General features: G+C 47.5%; 1 protein-coding gene across 1 annotated transcript in view; it reads right to left on the bottom strand.

Annotated features, from left to right (window-relative positions):
• PCP4 (Purkinje cell protein 4) overlaps positions 1-19,125 on the bottom strand; it is a 57,151-nt gene that overhangs the window by 27,885 nt on the left and 10,141 nt on the right. Inside the window, exon 2 of the mRNA XM_040986582.1 lies at positions 5,762-5,813. Within this exon, the coding sequence (XP_040842516.1) occupies positions 5,762-5,813 (52 nt within the window). The remainder of the gene's footprint in view (positions 1-5,761; positions 5,814-19,125) is intronic.

The following is a 19,125-nucleotide window of genomic DNA, read 5'->3' as shown; positions in this document are numbered from 1 at the left end:
GTTCAACAAATAAAAAGACCACAGTGGAGCTAGAAAACAGGCCAGAGTTATAAACAATAAACAAATGAGAACATATTCGGCTTCACTCACATAAAGTAAATTTTTGGAATAATCTTCATCTCCTTTACCAAGAGGCTGAGCACAGTAAATTCCCATCTGCACTAGTGAGATCTATGCAGGGCTAGTGTGTTGGAACCTTAGTGTATGTAGAGATGAGACTGTAACATGCCTTGGCTTGCAGACACATGGCCGCTCCAGCCTGGTAAGCAATAAACGCCTGCCTTGAGGGACTCTTGGGCTTGCATCCACCTATCCCCAGGCTCCCATCTGAGCAACCCTATGTAGGAAGCAAAGCTGAACCACTAGGGCAGTAAGCAGCTGCAGGCCACGGCTCCCCCACAGCCTTGAAGCTAAAAGCTGTGTTTCTTCCTCTCGCCTTATATTCCAGTCTTCTGCTCACCGGAGCAAGAGCAGGCAGGAAGTGCCCTCTGTCAGCTCTCGCCCCGTCTCTAGGGTGTGGCAACAGGATTGCATCAACTTTTGCCCCTGGACCCAATGCCGGGTGCTTCTAACACCAAGCTGGTAAACCACCCTAGTATGCAAGTCCGTTCCCACTCCTTCCCAGACTTCCACCAACCTAAGGAAGTGACAGTTTAATTATATCCCAGAGCAAAGTCTGCCCACGTCCATGTGTAGATCTGGAAAGCTCCTCGGGCATCAGGAACATCAAATGCAAAAAGTTCTGATATTTATCGCACAGTGTGTAGAACCAAGGCTTGGAGAATGGTCAGGGATCTGCAAACAAACATCGAAATTCTGCTTCTTTGAAAAATTGCATTGAGTCTAATGACACTGTATGCAGATGGCTGGCCATGAATACAGATAGCAGAAAAATTACAAACAAATACTCCCTGTGTGAATCTTGAGTTTTCTTAACATCTGGAGGGAGGAGATAAATGTTACTTCTGTGGTTTGGGTTTCACCCAATCAAAAGAACCCAAGAGTTCTAACAAGCTGAAGACAAGAGTTCTTCCCCTACCCCTACCCTTACGAGAACTCTGACAACAAACACAGCTCCTCGCATCTGCAGCCTGGGCTTGTGCTTGCCCCATACCCCTGGGGGACCAGGATGGCAGAAAGCCCCAGGAGCTGATGTTAATGCTTTTCTTTGGGGCCTGGATTTGGTGTGAGGTGGGGGAGTGGGGAGGGTTGATTTTTCTGCCAGTTGATGTGCTTCCGTCACCCAGGCAGAGGATTTGGGAAGCCAGCGTTTCCACAGCTGCTGCCTCGGAGGAATTCATTCCAGCTTCCGGAATTCAGCATCACCCTCCAAAATCAGGCAGCAAGCCCCACCAGAGGACTTGATGATTCCTAAGTCCTGCCTTTGACTGGACGTCTCCCAGCAGCTGTACCTGCCCAGCACAGCTTATTCTCACCCATTGAGGAAGGGAGTTAAGGCCCTGCAGTTGACCAACATCAAGACACTGGTCAAATAAGGCAGCAACATTATTGTCTTAAAAATATGTTTTGGTTATGTCCAAACAGGAGGCAGCTGGTGAATAATGTGGATCCCAGTGACCACAAAAGTACTTATAAACATGTTTGAAGTTTACATAGCCATCAAGATCAGACAAGGAGATCCGTATCAGGAGTGGTGAATGATTCGTTGTACTGAAGTGGAAAGTTCTATATAAAACACAAATGCAGTCTGTGGGCTGACTAATCAGATCAGAGGATGGAAAGCCCCTGAGTCACCCAGTCCTAATACATCGCTCTATGTATACTTTTTTTTTTTAATTTAAAGGCACATGTACAGACAAATGACTGCCTTCACAGCACAGATGCTATCCAAAACTAAAGGCACAGGAATCTCTGCAGAGGCCGGCTGACATCTCAGGACAACGGAACAGACACTCAGTACTGAAGAGTCCGGACATAGGTCCTGTTTAACATCAACAAATACCATGAAAACAACAGCCACAAGCAGTATCAAAAATCAAACTCCCAGCCAACGACCCTCTCCAAACCACATAGAATAGAATCGAATTCTGCATGGTCCAAGAATTTAAATACCTCCTGAGGCTTCCATGCACCTGACTTGCAACTTTGGTGACCTGAGTGGTTTCAAAGCACTTGGTTCACTCCCATAGTCTTCATGACTCCGTGTGTTCAATGGAGACTTTTACATAATTTACAGAATTTAAAAAAGAGAGAACGAGAATGCTCTGATTTGTGGACAACTAATGAAACTCGGTATCATTTCCCCAATCTCGCAATGTTCCAATGTTTCACACTTCATCTCTCTATTCTCATGGGCCCTTGCTCCTTGAGCTCCTGTAGTCAGCTTCATTTGATATTAATAGGAAATACATACTAGCATAATTGATTTCCCCATATACCTGGGGCGATAAAGTCAAATAATTTGAATTTCAATGGAACTAAACCTTAGATTAAAATGGAAATTTCTAGATGAGCCTAAATCCCTACCAGGAATTTAAGGAAAATAAATTAAGGAGTTTAGAATCTTCAGGAGTATGGCCTCTAGACTGTTTCTGGGAGTATTGACCCAATCTTTTCTGGGCAGTTATTGACGTCTGTCTTTGCCCATTTAGAGACAAAACAGAAATTGAACAGTATGATTAAATATGATGTATATATAACACATTTAAGTAGTTTCACCTGAAATTAAGGTAAGGCATGTTAATAAAAATTTGGATTAATATAGTACCATTATCCTATAATTATCAATCTTTAATTTCCTGTTTCTATGCAGAATTGTGTATATTTTAATATCCTGAATTACATGAGAGGCTTTGTTCCAGAGCATCTTGAATTTTTCCATTCCATTAATTTTTATGCTTCTTGAAAATATTGACTTCATGTCCACTGGTGTGGAAAAAAATTATGTATCAGTGAATACGCAGAAAGAAACCCCTTATTTTTAGTTTTTATTTATTTGAAAGGCAGAAGCACAAAGAGAAGGAGAGGGGGAGGGGTTCTTCCTTCTGGTGATTAACCTCTCAAATACCCAAGACTAACCCAGGCTGAAGCCTGGGACTCAAGCTAGGCCTCCTGCCTGGCTGTCAAGGACCCAACTTAAGTCAAGCCCTACTATCTCCCAGGGTGTGTCTCAGTGGGAAGCTGGATTAGAAGCAAGGATTCAAGCACAGATCCTGGCAAATGATAACTTAGCCATTGTAACACACTGTCCATCCCAAGGAGCCATTAAGAGTGATAATATCCTCTGGCACAGGTGCTGACCCTGCAGAACTGGTGTCCAGAACCACAGGGATTCCAAGATGAAGCTGACAGATGGGAACCTGAGACTGGCCAAACTAGAACCAGGCCAACCTTTCAGACCCCAGGGCCTGCAGCGATGGCATTGAAAAGGTACTTGGTTCTCCAAGTGGGGCCCAGATATTCCAAGGGTGCCTCCCACTTTGGATGCACTCAAAAGGTCAAACTATCTATTTCATCTTACAAAAGATACTATTATTACCAAAAATATATACTTTGATCTTAAAAGATCTAATTTGCTTTTTAAAATCCCATTCTCTCACAAATACAGGTGGAATTTTCCAGAGATTCCAGTCATGTGATAGTACAGCAGAAGTAGGTCTGAAAACCCAGATGTCCTCTGCTAAGCCGGTCATTAAAGTGATTTGCCAAGGAATAAACATCGCCACTCTTCACTAAATACCTTCTCTGTTTTGGAAAATGCAAATTACTTTTCATTAAATATAAATGTTGTTTAAGTAAACATGCAGTGGGTTGATTCATCTTTTAATGAAATCATGAATCAATCTTCTACAAATTCCTGTGTTTAAATTGCTGAGATGGGAATCCTCAGCCAACCAAATCAATAAGCTCAATCAACAGTCAACTAATCAACAAAGTAAACGTCAAGTTCTTGAAGGTCATCAACAATCCCTAAGAAAGAAGTGACAAGAGCAAAGAGTCTAAGAACAGCTGGTTTGAGCAGAGACTCTCCGAGGAGTCTTTTCCAACAGACATGCATGCTGGTCCTCAAGAGAACAAATGCCAAGAACCAAGAAAAACCGGTGGGGACCAACAGGCTCTTGGGAGTGTGTTCCAGACGTCCCCTATGGCACACACAACCAGCACTTCCTCACGTGGCCCTGTCCTCCACCTCCTCATCTTTCTGGCCTCTCCCACCACCCCAGCTCACACGCAGGAGGCAAACACTTCCGAGCACACCAGATGCCAACTCTCCTGGAAAGAGTTTGTTTCCTTCCTCCCCACCATTGTGGTCCCCCTCCCACTCTACCCCTTTAACTCAAAGGTCACCTGTCCGATCCCACCAACAGGGGGACTGATGCAGACCCCAGCAGAGGAGTCGTGTATTGTATAGTTGGTCATGCTCAGCTCAGACTCATCAAAGAGTCTAATGGCTTTCTCACGGGTGGCATTTGAGATTGATCTCACCCACAATTTGACAGGTGGACATCAGCGCATCCAACCCGACTGGTGGGAAGCGAGTCGTTACTTGGATATTCGCACGGCATAAGAACATCTGGTGCTCAGCTCAACTAGAAGCCTCCTGCAGATCTTGTTCCGACCCTGGCTGGTCCTCCATCATGATGGGGTGCAGTCATTGGTGGCTTGCGCCTGCTTGTCCGGTTAATGGACAGCAGACAGGGCACAGAAACAGAGTTTTGCATCCCCCTTCCTGCCTCCTCTAGTGCCATTCAAGTTAACTGAAGGTGCGAAAAGCATGAGCATGCCCCTCCTGCCTTCCACACTACTCAGAACAACTGAAAGCACGGGAATTACTCCAGGTGCTCGGTGGCCCTGGACCCTCCTGCCTCCTGTTACACTAGATTAGGTTACTACAGGAAAACGTTGGGTTCTGGCAGCTCCCTTCCTACCTCCTGCGCATGGAAACTTGCTTGTACTGTGTGGCTCTCGATTTGATAGGAAGATGAGAGTTTAAAAACCCCTGATTTTCATTGCTCTGAACACCTGCTCCTGAGGTGTAGTGGGAGCTGCTGTCACCAAACTTGGACAACAGAAACCCCTCCCAATATCCCACACCTGGGTGCAGCACGATCTCTCACACACTCTGCAACACCATCACAGTCACTCACATGAGCAGCTGCAGGTTAACCATGATTCTGTTTCCACCTTGACCCAGGCTCCCAGGGCTCCTGTCCACACCCCCTCACCAAACCTCGTTTATCCCAATCCATACAAGCTACAACAATTGTCCCCATAATTAGAGGCGGCATTGTTGCTTAGAAGGGTGGGGTGCACACACTCATGTTAGTACTAGCATTTTTATTTTCTGCTGAGTCACTGCAGCCACACTGGCTGACCCAGCCACTGCCCCTGTGCTCCCTGCACCTCGGAGGGTGCAAGCCAGTTTCCAACTCTTCCTTCAGGAGCCGAGCGCTTCACAGTTTTCAAAGCACTTCTCTCATCTGATCTCATTTCCTCCTCACAACAACATGGTGATTCTCACCAACTCTAATGAAGAAAGCAAAGAACTATATTTGCACTGTCATTATCACATTGTCCAAAACGGAGTCTTCCTTTGAGAGGGAAGCAGCTCTTATCTGCATTTAGCTAGCTCTGGTTTTCTCTGTAAAACCAGACCCCTCCCCGGACTCATAGCGCATTGCTAAAATCCCCAGTGCAAGCATAAAGAGGACATCGATTAGGCAGAAGGCCTGCACACTTGCCCTGAGCCCACGGTTGCAGGTGAGAATGAGCGAGAAGGCAACTGTTCGGGGAATCTTACCGTTTTCACCCGAGGTCTTGTCTTTTCCATTGGCTGCCCCAGTTCCTTGTCGCTATAGACATAAAAAAGGAAAAAAAAAATATGTGTTATCAGGCATATTCAGAATTACATTTGTCTGTCAGATGGTTTCAAATATCCCTTACATCCAGGTAAGCCCTGTGTTCCTTGAACTCAGGCAGTCAGAGCCTGCATGGAGCTCACGAGACCAGCAGAAGATCTGGATTTTGCAAATGTACTTCAGTAGTCACAGACAGTGATAGGTGGAAAAGCCATTGATCCATCATAACCTCACTGGCACAGCCAAGGGTTTGTGCCACCCGTAAGGTGGTCAGAAGTGTCCCCTTTGTCCATAATGACTGCAGACTGCTATGCTAATGTATCAGTCACTGTCCTTGATCTTTCTTTTTGTAGGAATTTAATCTAGAAAAGACCCATTGTGTGGGACAGGCAGTTTCTCCATTGTGGAGCTATTTTCCTCCATCACGGCTAACACCCATCTCATTTTATCAGGTCAACCAGAGACGCCAAGGGTTTTATGGTTTACTGAATCTCGGGAGGAAGGGGAATCTTCTTGGTGCGAGAAAGGGAACTCTGGTTCAATTCTGCACCTGTCACTTCCTGCTGGGCTGGTGGACGCTATGGGAAATGATCGAGCATGTCTACCTAACAGATATTTTCTCAAAACTTAATACGATGCTTACCAGCAGCCCAGCCCATGCAGAGGGAAGCAGCTGTGCAGCCAGTGCTTCCATCACTATCAGAAAATATCCTGAGATCTCCAGCTTCCAGGTGAAAGAAAGGAGCCCAAGAGGAAGAAGCATGATTGGACCGTGGCCACATAGCTAACACTTGGCAGAGACTGAAACCGGTACCCCCAGCCCACAGGTTATCATGTCTGCTGGAACTATCACTGCTTTATTACCTATATGAGAGGGGCTCTGGGAGAGGCAGAGGCTGACATGAACAAAAGCATATAAGGTGACTTCGCTGGAGGACAGGGTGCCTGCAAAACTCTACATTTGTGCCAAGGACTTGAGCCTAAGGACATCGTCCTATAAACTACCCCAGGGTTCCTGCTAGGTTTCGACATCATCAAGAAAAATGGCCAGATCATTAGTGAACCCTCAACCCAAATCAGAAGACTACTTAAAGAAATCCCTGCCTTCGGGTTCTAACTGGTGAACCTTCAGAGCCAACCGTGAAGACTCCTGTCCAGCAAGTGTTCAGTCCTGTGGGTGCTCCGTGCCTTCTGCGAGCAACACCCTCACAGAGAGGGACAGTCAGGTCCTCCACTCTTCCCCCGACAGGGCTTACTCTCCATCCCAGCTCCTGAGAAGGTGACCGCATGCCCAGGCCAGGCGGTACTTGGCTGTGTTCTGGTAGGAGGGTCCTCTCTCTGGCGGGCAGTGGAAGCAGTTCAGAAACATGAGTCCTGAATGTGGTCCCTACCTGCATTTGCCTGGAGGTACAAGTTGCATCTTAAGCAACAACTCTTATTAAACTAACGGCTGTTTAGATCCTGTGTTCTGACACCCTCTTTTGCCTACAGCCACCTGTACTAGTCACAGTTGTGTGGAAACCAGAGAGCAGGGCTCTTAACCAGAGTAGATTTGCAAGTAAAAGTGCCTCTTTTTATTTTTTTTGTCTCCCTGTCTTTTGAAGCTGCCTCTTTTCAAACATCAAGCTGATAAGTTCAAACACTCCACGAAGTCTGACTGGACTGAAATGAGAATGTCAGAAATACAACAGTCGCTTAAGGTGTCTGAGCTACTCCAGGACTTAAACCCCATATCCCTCCCTGCATATCTCACAGATGGTTCCAGAACAGAAAAAGACATTTGGGGTATAATGAAATTAAATTAAATGACACACATGCAAAAGAGATGCGGGCTCTACCCCAGTGTCTGTGACTGTCTTCAACACGAACTCCTTTAAATGTCAGGAACGCCACTTCCCTCTGTAAAAGCTCACTTTGTAGACCCGGAGGGGAGCTGGCAGGCAGTGGGCACAGGCAAGCCCAGGAGGCACTCAGGATGTGCAAGATGGGGGTTTTGTGTCAGATCTTGTTTGACAGAAGTGAAATGAAACTGATGGATGTCACAGAAGATGGTACCTCAGATCAGAAAATGATCCTTGAAAGAAAGAACATGTCATTATGTCATGACAGCATCTGCCAGGGAAGGCGAGGAAGAGTGGGGGATTATGCCTCCCCATCCCGGGGTCATGCATGACTCCTTTAACGCCAAGCTCCATAGGCAGTGGCAGAGAATTGGAGGGGCCTGTGCCAGCCTGGGTGTTGGGACTGCAGTGCACACTGCAGAGGCCAGGCCCCATTTGCTCTCATTCTGACAGCAGCCTTGGGGAAGGTATATGCTCAGGGTCCTCCTTGGCCTCACTGCACCCACTGCACCCTGAGCAGAGGCACTGAAAGAACCTTGCTCAGGACCACACAGCCAGAAGTGACAGGGGCAGAGTCTCAGCTCCAGAATCCTCCCTACCCCTCACCAGCATGTCCACCTGAACTTTTCTCAGGGCTGTGTGCTGCACCTTCCAGAAGGTCCCCATCAGCGGGTGGGCAGGAAAGAGGCCAAAAGGTCCCAGTCTGAAGGGGAATGTGATGTCAAGAGAGCCCTTAGGCTGGAGCTGTTAGGACAGCCAATAGCTGAGGGATGCTCTGTAGCACTGTTGCAAGATCTTTCTTACAGTTTAAATACCACAAGCTCTCAGAGCCAGGCTATGCTGTAATAGATTGCTGGATCGGAAGATGGATGGATTTGGTGGATGATGATGAATTGATGGGTGGATGATGGTGGGTAGGTGGGTGAATGGATGCTTGGATGGTGACGGATGGGTGGATAATGAGTGGATGAATAGGTAAGTAGGTGGGTGGGTGCATAGATGATGATGGATAGATGGGTGGAAAGACAGGTGATGATGGTTGGGGAGGCAGGTGTATGCCGAGAAGGAGATCCATCCCTGACAGACCACTACATGTACAAATCTCAAAGTGAGAGGGGTCCTGGCCCCCTCCCTACACCCTGTGCTAGTTTTGAACATGAGTTCATCATCCAGAGAACATGCATGAACAGAATCAGTCACACCTCAAGAACAGCATCTGTTATTAACAGGACTAATGAGGCCAAGCATTAAAGGAAAAGGACCAGAGAAACTGCACAGAAGACTTCTGAGCACCATCCTAGGGTTTTTAGAGAGTGCCCAGGGATGCAATCACAATCCCACGTTACCCCATTTGGGTACATGCACTACCTCACAATACTAGCACATACAGGAGGCAGGGACAGTTATCTTCGCCCAAATATACACACGGCCACAATTACCAAGTGAATAAAGTTCAGGAAAATATACTGTTGGAATTTTCTACAAATCCCAGTACAAATACACATGAGAATTTTAGGCATGCGGCATCTCATGACTTCTTACCAGTAGAAGTCGGCTTGAATATGTTCCAGTGGATCTAGAATGCGAATGGATTGGCATGGCCACTAACGGATGTCAAGACACCTATGATATAGCATGCTCTTCCTTGGGGCAAAGGAATGACTGAGGCTAAATAAATAGATACATTTACACAAATAGCATCAGTTTCAACCACAGCCAAAGCAAAGCCATCAGAGCGTCTTTTTATTCCACCCCTGGTAGAAACATGCCCTGATTCTTGCCATCACTGTTCTCAGCACCCACATTCTGAGTCCTCTCCAGGCCCACTCGCACCCCAATAACCTCCTTCCTAAAGCATTCCTATTGGAATGCCTGCCCACAGATGCTACACCTTCTTCCACTCCCATCCAAGTGTCCAGAAGCGTGACAGCCCTGGGTTTCCTCCACCAATAGACATCAGCCTCTTGGACTGCCCAGTTCTGGGTTGGCCCTCCTCAGCCTTAGGGGTTTTTTTTTTTCAACCTGACAGGGAATTGATGAGATAGCATACGGTCTTCAGCTTCACTTTGTGATCTCAAATAGAATGACAACTTGGCTGCTTAGGACACAAACAAATGCCCTTCAGAATGACCTACTTGAGTGCCAGCATCATGATGCTGCAGGTGAAGCCGTTGCGTGTGGTGGTGGCATCATACATCAGAGCGCCAGTTCAAACCCAGGCTGCTCACTTCTGATCCAGCTCCCTGCTCATGCACCTGGGAAGGTAGCAGAAAATGACCCAAACACTTGGGTCCCTGGCCTACGCATGGAACACTAGAGCGTGGCTCTCGGCTGCAGTCTGGCCCAGCCTTGGATATTGCAGAGGAAACCAGCAGATGTTCTCCAAAACTGGGAAGGACTTTGCACGGACTTGACTCTGGCTACACGACAGGAATCAAGGACCTCTGGCTCTCTGGGAACTCAGCTCAGCTCCTGACCAGGCCTAAGCAGCTGCTGGAGTCTGCCTCTCCCTGCCTCTGCACAAGGAACACTAAGAATTAAAAATAAAACAAAAAGATTTTAAAAATCTGTTTTAGCACATTATCCATATTAGGGACCCTCTTCAACATGCAAAACAGGAACAGTGAAGGTTGTGGGTGCCACGTCAGACAAGATGCCATGACTGTTTCCTTTTGCCATCGGTGAACCAGGTACCCTGGTGAAACCAAGGATCCAGAGGAGGCAGAACTTGCAATTGTGGTGGGTTTCCAACTCAGAGGGGCAGCAGAAAACAAAGCGACTGCCCCGGCACATTGGGACCTGCGGTCAGAGACCCAGCTTGCACAGCTCTCAAAAGGAAAGAAGAAAAAGCTGTGGCTCATTCTTTCCTAGGTTCAGCCTCCCTTGCTTGTGAGAGCTGCTGGCAGCGACCACCTGCCCCCACTGCTTCCCCGGCTCTCCTTGTTGCTCTCCATGGTGCTGTCCGCCTTCTGTGTGCTAGCATCCAGAAAGGGGATAGACACATTTTTAACGGTTTTAGGGTTGTTTGTTTGCCCTGCAGTGGTAGCGACGTGACAAGCAGGCCCTCCAATGAATCGTAAATAAAAGGAGGAAAAACAGAAATCTGCATATCTTTGCCGCATATGGCCCTGGGGGGCCGTGGAGCCTGCAATCCTGTGCATTCTCTGCACCATCAATTTCACTGCCAGGGAAAGACATCAGATGGAGAACCGTCCCCAGCTAGCCCTGAAGATCTGCTCCAAAAGCCTTTGGCACTTTCTTCTGATCAGCGCGTTTATAAAGAAGCAGAAAGGCTTGCTGTCTGCAGTCAGATCGTCAATGTTTTATTGACAATGAGTCATGAGTCTTGGGTGATTGGATTTCCGATGGCCAGGGGAGCACAAACCAAGGGTGATGGCTCAGAGAAGTGAGCCGGTCAGCAGCTGGTGGATAACTGCCTGGGGCCTTGATGGTCCTCAGGCGAACGGCTTCTCTTGTACATCGGATGCCGGCTGCGGTGAGCAGCGCCTTTGGAATCAAAGGCGCCCAATGTGTCTGAAGAGCCAAGGGGGCGTTTCACGCCAAGGTTATGAGAGACAGGAAGAAGAAATGGCATCTCTTGCCTTTCTAGTTCTCCTGGCAACATCCCGAAACCGAGCAACTCAGTCCCTGAGGGTGTAAAAATCAATGTCAAAAGAAAGCTTTACCTGATAGGCTTTAAAAAAATGATGCGAGTGGGAACAGCAAGCCAACTGCCCTCCTGCACCCTCACCCTCGCCCCTGACGGACCTGCAGGCTGCCATCCTGTCTCAGATTCTGTGTTCTATTTCCAGAATTTTCATCTTGACCTTTCCGGCAGAAAGAATAATTAGCACCGCTGTGTTTCCTGAAGGGACTTGCATGTCCAAAGACGCACAGTTTGTTTCAATGGAGTCCATTTCATACTTGATTCCATAGTTCTGTTTTCAAATGTATATTTTCTACCTTCAGCAAGCCTTCTGTTAAGGAAGGAGGATGGGTGGGGGTGGGGAGAGCTTCTAGGCTTCTTAATCCTTATCATGGAAAACGTGAAACCTACCCAGTTTACATAAATAAGAGAAAGCCTTCTATGTGCTGTGTTTTTTTTTTCTTAAGAACATTGTTAGTCCTTTGTGAAAGTAGGAGACGATTGTGGCAAAAAAAATACACACAAGAAAAAAGAAAAAACAGTAATCCAAGCTTACATATCAGATGGTGTCCTTTTAGATTTGTTGTCAGTGGGGACCTATTCCAGCGTGAGCTTTACAAAAGTGGCCAGATGCCAGACACATGATTTTACAACAGGTATATGCCATAACTGAGGAAAACTGTTTGGGGAGAAGCCTTTGCTTTCATCAACTGGATGATGTGAAATCCCTGACCAGTGTTGCCGAAGTTATGAGGAATAAACCCCTCTCAGCCTTCAAATCTAGGTGTCTCGTACAAACCCACAATGCCATTGAGCTTCGTCTATCCAATTCACGTTGATGATTGTGGTGCTGTCAACTCTGCAAAGCAACAGCACAGAAGGTCATGGATGGTCCTTGTAGTTGGTCCTACGTCACAAGGACACGTGCAGTATCATGGACTGACCCCAAGTTCCCATGTTGGAATTCTCACCCCAGACCTTAAGAATGAGATCTTTGGAGATCAAAGCTGTACAGTGGTCATCAAGGAAGAAGGAGGTCACAGGGTGGACCCTACTCCAGCAGGACACAATTGAAGGAACAATTGGAAGAGAGAAAGTGCAGCCAGGGAGAAGAGGGACAAGCTCAGAGGAGACCAGACAGAGCCTTTCCCTCACAGCCCAGCAGGGGCCGGGCCTGCCGACACAGCGATCCAGTTCCCAAGACCCCAGTAACGTGAGGGAAGAAATGCTTCAACCACCCCGCGTGTGGTACTCCCCAATGCAAAGTCCCAGAGCCGCACACACATGTGCAGCTAGCAGCAGTGAAAGGACAGTCGTATCCACGTGGGTGGAGAAGGGGACCCCAAAAAAGAAAGTCAGACATGGCCCCAAGGCATGCCTTCCAGTGCTTCCCCCTTCCTTCCTGAGTGGTGTCAGTGACTCCAGACAGGGGCTGAAGCCTCCCGCAGAGAGGCAGGACACTGTTCATGGGCAAGAAACACAAAGAACAGCCCAGAGCCAGGGTTTCCCAGCTGTGGGATGCAGGAATGGGTGGCACGCATCTGTAGTCAGAGCTGACCACAACTGTGCCTCCCCTGGAACCTGGCTGATTGGCCCCTTGGGTAAGAGAGTGGATGTTTGTTGAGTGTTTAAGAAAGAACAGGACAGAGAAGATCCACGTAAAGTCTGGGCCTTAGACTGTGCCCCCCGGTGGCCCTTCCTGTTGTCTGTACTCCTGGGTATGGATTGACAGAGCCCAGGAACTTCAGTGGCTTGCTTGCTTTGTGACATTTCGAATACACAAAGTCCCTGACTTCCGACGACTCAACATTCAGTATTTTGCTTCTGCAAGGGCATAAAAAGAACACACCTACAGCAGAAACACACCTTTAAGATATTCGTCCAGGTTAGCCTGTGCCTTCTGAGCCTCCCTTGTGACACTGGACCTTGTGGCCAGAAGGGTAAAGGATGGATACACAATGCATTGTGCTGCTGAGTTTGGGGGAGGGATGGTGTGGCAGCTTGGATGGAGCACACGCGTGTTTACACTTATGGTATTTTCAACAATAATGATAGCAGGCATTCTTCATCCAAACTCAAGAGTGCCTGGGCTTGAGCTATTCATGCTAAAGCACCATTTAAAACTGGCTACAGTGTAGGGTTTAAATTTAAAAGCATCTTATTGTCCAGGCAGTGGAAATCCCTTCACTGTGAGCAGACTGGCTGCTTTGTGGGGCAAGCTGCTGAAGCATGTGTGATCTCAGACCTAGCCTGGACAGCAAGACTGACTCCATCAGCACAAAGGGACTCCACAGGGTGACAGAGAACCTGCTTTTCAGTTACAAGATATCACATGTGTGGAAAGTCATCAACTATGTAATAGAGTTTATGAATTATGCCTCAACAAACCCAACTTTAAACAATAAATGAAGACCTGGGTCCAGTGCTTTGGCACATTGAGTCTGGCCTCTGCCTGTCATGTTGGCATCCCAAAGAGGTGCCAGTTTGAGCTCTGGCTGCTCCACTTCTGATCCAGCTCCTGCTATTGTACCTGGGAAAGCAGTGTCCAAGTGCTTGGGTCCCTGGATGCATGTAGGAGACCCTGACAAACCTTCTGGCTCTTGGCTATGGATCTTTTCAGCTCTGACCATTGTGGCCATTTGAGAAGTGAACCAACAAATGGAAGATCTCTCTCTCTCTTTCTCTCTTTCTCTCTTTCTCTCTCTGTCTTTCAAATAAATAGACATATTTCTTTCAAAAAAAACTTACTTGAGAGGCAGAAAGAGAAAGAAAAAACGAAGCAGGTAGATGGATGGATAGCTAACACTTCCATCTGCTGGTTCACTTTCCCAAATGCTCACACTGGCCAACAGTGGGCCGTGCTGAAGCCAGGAGCTGGAAAGTGAATCCCAAGTTGGTATCTGAGTCATCATCTGCTGCCTCCCAGTTGCTCATAAGCAGAAAGTTGGAACTGGAAATAGAACCAGGACCCACATGCAGGTGGCATCTCCTGTGGGATGCAGATGCCTTACCTGGCATCTTACCTAACCCACCAAAAGTCCCTGGCAAATGGTAAGTTTTAGTTGAAGTTTCTGGACTTCTCATCTGTGCTCTGTGTTTGTCACACATCAGTAGACTATCATTTGCTGACAGTCAGAGGAAGAAGGTGAGCAGAAGTGGGAGGAACTCCATGCATCCATCACTATGCGTCTGCCTCTGACCCAACCTTCAGATTTTGACACGTCTGAGAGGCCAGGTAACTGGAGAGGAACCCACTTACAACCCTCTCCGTAGACCCCAGCAGTAGCCAAACTAAATTTCCCTCACTGTCACATGTGGTCACCTCAGATTACAGAAGCTGGCCACATCAGAAGACACATCTTTTCTTTCATTTTGCCTCTGACACTAGCCTTGATCCCTCTGTCCCTTCGCCCAAATCAGCTGGTAAAATGCCAAGTTGACAGTAATAAAACCAAGGCCTACGGACAAGGACCTCCCCATCTAGGACACTGATAAGCCCTCACCAGGGCCACACCAGCCCAACACGTTTGTGTCAATCACAATCTTTAGCTGCACTCAGCTTCCCCACTAAGTGAACAACAAAAATATGTGTGCAAGAGAAGAAAGGATGCCAGCCAAATTGTTTGCCAACCAACAACAGTCTGTACTCAGGGCTGAGTGAGTAGATGACGCCTCCAAACTGAACCAAACTCACCCCCCAAGGAGCCAGTATACAATGCCAGCAGTCACAGCAGCCATAGCTAAACATGCCCACAGAAACAGCTCAGTGAGGACGGCACTATCTTTGTTCCAACTGAGTGGCCAAAAGCTAGAGACTCGGGAACACTTGGGCGGTTGTTCAACGACTGCAAGAGAGGAGCATGCAGTTTCAACCATGCCTTGACTGGTTTGGAAGTCTGTGCACCTACCCCTCCCTTGGTCTCACCAGTCAACAGAGGAAGACTTTGGTTCAGAAGACAAGTCTTGACTTTGACGGTGCCTCACACCACTAATGGTACAGACATGGCAGCCCATCTGGTTAGCGTGAGTCTCACTCCTCCTGCCTTGCCTGATCTCAAAACAGCATGGTGGAAATGTGTGACATCACACAACATTTCGCATGTGGAAACATTAGTACTACTGGAGGTGAGAAATGGGCTACCCACGTTTCACAAGGATATTGCCTCCTCTGCACCCAGCATCCACTCCAGCACCAGCTTTGCTGACAGATGTCTCGTGCACCTGCGAGAACAGGGCTCTTAGACCTTGATAAAAAGCTCTCACTTGGGGATCCACTCCCTGGTCACCTTGACTTGCTCTCCCGCATGAACATTTGGTTTCTTAGACTCTTCCTGACACCCAGACTTGGCACAATGCCTGCTTGTGATGAAATACAGATGTGTAAGCAGCCCCGGGTGCTGCCAAGTGTGCGTCTCCCCAAGGGAACTGTTTGAACCTCCATAGCAGAGACTTTCTTTTGTGGAAATCAAGAAACAGCCAAGTGTTTTTTTTAATCCCCACTCAACTGAAATAAAAATAGCTTCAGAAAATGATGGAAGTCTAAGGTTGTGTAACATTGAAGCAAGAGGTCTACAGTATTCTAGATCAGGCTGTCACGGCTCTGAAAGTACCACACCTCAAATATTAGAAAACAGAGCCAAAGCCACAGGATGAGGAGGTGTTGTATCAGCTACGTAAATGAGTGTGCCCACCCACCCACATACACACATCCACAGCTGCCAACCCTATGCGACAGCTGTGCCTCCTTCCCAAAAGAGATCCGGTCCATCTTCCATTTTCAGAGCTCTTGGAAGTACAGACCAACTTAACTTTAGAAATAGAAGCCCCATTCTAAGATAGCTAAAGGTCATCTTCCAAGGACTGGGCCAAGCGCAGGTCATCCATTGCTGGACATCTCTGAGGATCCCACATTCAGGAAAACTGCATGGCTTCCCAAGGCCACTGTGTCAAAATGTCTCTCAAACTAAACAGACCTGATTCCTCTGCACTCTGTGTCCCCAATTCCCTGCACGCTGGGCATTTGGGAAGAGAAGGTAAGGAACAGAGGGTTTGGCAGCAGGAGCAGCCTTAGGACCAGATGGGCTGTGGCAAGCCCTCTGAATGGACAACAACATTTAGGAAAGACAAGTCACATTGGGACTTGGAGAAATCTTCACATTGTGGCTAGTAATTAGTACATACATATGGCCTTCAAACATACGTAAACACACTCTACAGACAAATGCTCTCACATGCACATACACACATTCCCACATAAATAGACACACACATGCACACATACACACGCACACACTCACACATACGGTCATTCATGTACATACGTGTAAACAGACACACATGTAAATAGGCACATATGGTCATTCATGTACATACATCTACACACATGTGTGTGCACACACTCCAAGTATTTTGGAGCAATTTTATTACTTTGCCATCAAAGCCATCCTTCAGGCCACCCAGCTGACCAGTGAACAAGCCCATATCTTTCTCCACACTACCTGTCCACCACTGGGTAGAAAGCCCCATCCGATCTAGGGGAAGGCCCTCAGCCCCATCCTTGAGGGTCAGCCTTGGGCCACTCCAAAAGCCTCGGCTTGGAGGATGGAGCAGTCACGCCGACATGTGCCAAGGACAGTGGCATCACATGTCATCAGCTCTGTCATTTCTGCTCCATGTTCTCCCTTCTTTAAGAAGCAGCGAGTGGCCCACGCCTTTACCTAGATCAGGAGGCCTGGTGTTCACCTAAGCCTTCACTGACAGAAATTAAACTTGGTCTAACATTTAGTCGTCATTGCATTAAAATGTTCACAATGTTTCAGTAGGGTCACCATGTTTTGTTAAATTTATTTATTTTTATTTGAAAGGCAGATTTGCAGGGAGAAGAAGAGACACAGAGACCTTCAGCTTGCTGGTTCATTCCCCATGGTCATGATGCTCACAGCTGTGGGAATCAGAAACCAGAAGCCAGGACCTTCTCCCAGACCTCCCGCATGGGTGAACGGGCCCAAGGACTTGAACCATTCTCTGCTGCGTTCCCAGGTCATATGCAGGAATCTAGATTGGAAGTGGAGCAACTGGGACTAGAACTGGCATCCATAAGGGATGCTGGTGCTGCAGGCAGAAGGTCAGCCCACTGAGCCACTGCACCAGCCCTGCCTTGCATTGGGCCCCACATATTGTCACCAATCTAGCCCACACCGCCTGCTGCACCTTTCCGGGATGTTGCAACTCCGAGTTATGAACCTATCACTTCCAGAGACGTTGAGGCCCAGAACAGATGGAGGGGAAGGCTCGGGGAACAGGTGCATATTCATAAATTGCCTCCTTTCTCACCCTGAATGTCTGCTGCAATACTAAAGGGATGTCAGGCGTGAGAACGCAGTCCCCTGAGGACACTGCTCTCAGCCCGACAATCCCATTAGGCTGCATTTGTATTTTGGTTGTGTAAAAATTCAAGCTCCTCATCCAGAATCCAATTGCTGGGGAAATCTCAAAGGAATTCCAGACAAAACTGGCCCTGCACAAAAAGTCCATCAAAAAATTATGAGCTTGAGACTTATATAATAGCCCCCACCACGAAACAAATCCTCTTTGAAGATGGGAAAGATGAAACCCAGATGAACTAAGGCAAACAACAATGAACTTAAAGGAGGTATTTGAGAGAGGTGCCTGACAAATTGCTACCTCTATTTTAAGACATTTTCTTCCAGAAGAGATAAAATAGCGCACATTTCCAAGGTATAGAACATTGCCAGAAATAATATCTGAGATGTGACACCGTACTATCTAGATATTTTGACAGGACTTGTGCATATATGAGAACAGAGCTAAGAAAGTGGGAATGAGCCCATCCTGGAACCAACCCCAAAGAGGAGAAAATCACAGTGATGGTGGGGAGAGCAGCAGCAGCTCTGAAACAGGGGGAGTGCTCGAAGCTCTGCTAAGGCCCAACACGGCATTCTCACAACCAGCGCCTCCCAGGCACCACTCAACTCACACGTGTGGCTCACCATTAGAACTCAGAAAATTCAAAAATTTGTAAAATGGGGCCCGGTGCCATGGCCTAATGGCTGAAGTCCTTGCCTTGAACGTACCGGAATCCCATATGGTCGCTGGTTCTAATCCCGGCAGCTCCACTTCCCATCCGGCTCCCTGCTGTGGCTTGGGAAAGCAATGGAGGACGGCTCAAAGCCTTGGGACCCTGCACCTGCATGGGACTCCCGTGTGTGGGAGGCCCAGAAGATCTGAGCTCCTGGCTTTGGATTGGCACAGCACTGGACGTTGCAGTCACTCGGGGAATGAATCATCAGATGGAAGGTATTTCTCTCTGTCTCTCCTCCTCTCTGTATATATATATATCTGACTTTGGAATAAAAATAAATAAATCTTTAAAAAATGTGTGCTGTCCTCATGTAAACCACTCCTAGAGGAATGAAGAGGACTTTTTTTTTTTTTTCATCTAACACTTTTAAAGAAATGAAGAAAAGGTCAGGCCCAGCGTGATAGCCTAGTTGCTAAACCCTCGTCTTGCATCCACAGGGATCCTGTATGGGCATCAATTTATGTCCCAGCTGCTCCTCATCCAGCTCCCTGTTTGTGGCCTGAGAAGGCAGTAGAGGATGACTCAAAGCCTTAGGACCCTGCACCACATGGGACTCCTGGAAGAGGCCTCTGGCTCCTGGCTTCAAATCGGCTCAGCTCTGGCCATTACAACCACTTGGGGAGTGAACCAATGGACAGAAGATCTTTCTTTCTGTGTCTCCTCTCTGCATATCTGCCTTTCCAGTTGAAAACAAATAAACAGATAAAAAGGGTAGGT

This window comes from Ochotona curzoniae, unplaced genomic scaffold, assembly GCF_017591425.1.
Source record: "Ochotona curzoniae isolate NIBS_2020 unplaced genomic scaffold, NIBS_Ocur_1.0 contig_4516, whole genome shotgun sequence".
NCBI lineage: Eukaryota > Metazoa > Chordata > Mammalia > Lagomorpha > Ochotonidae > Ochotona > Ochotona curzoniae.
This window is presented reverse-complemented; position numbering and strand designations above follow the sequence as displayed.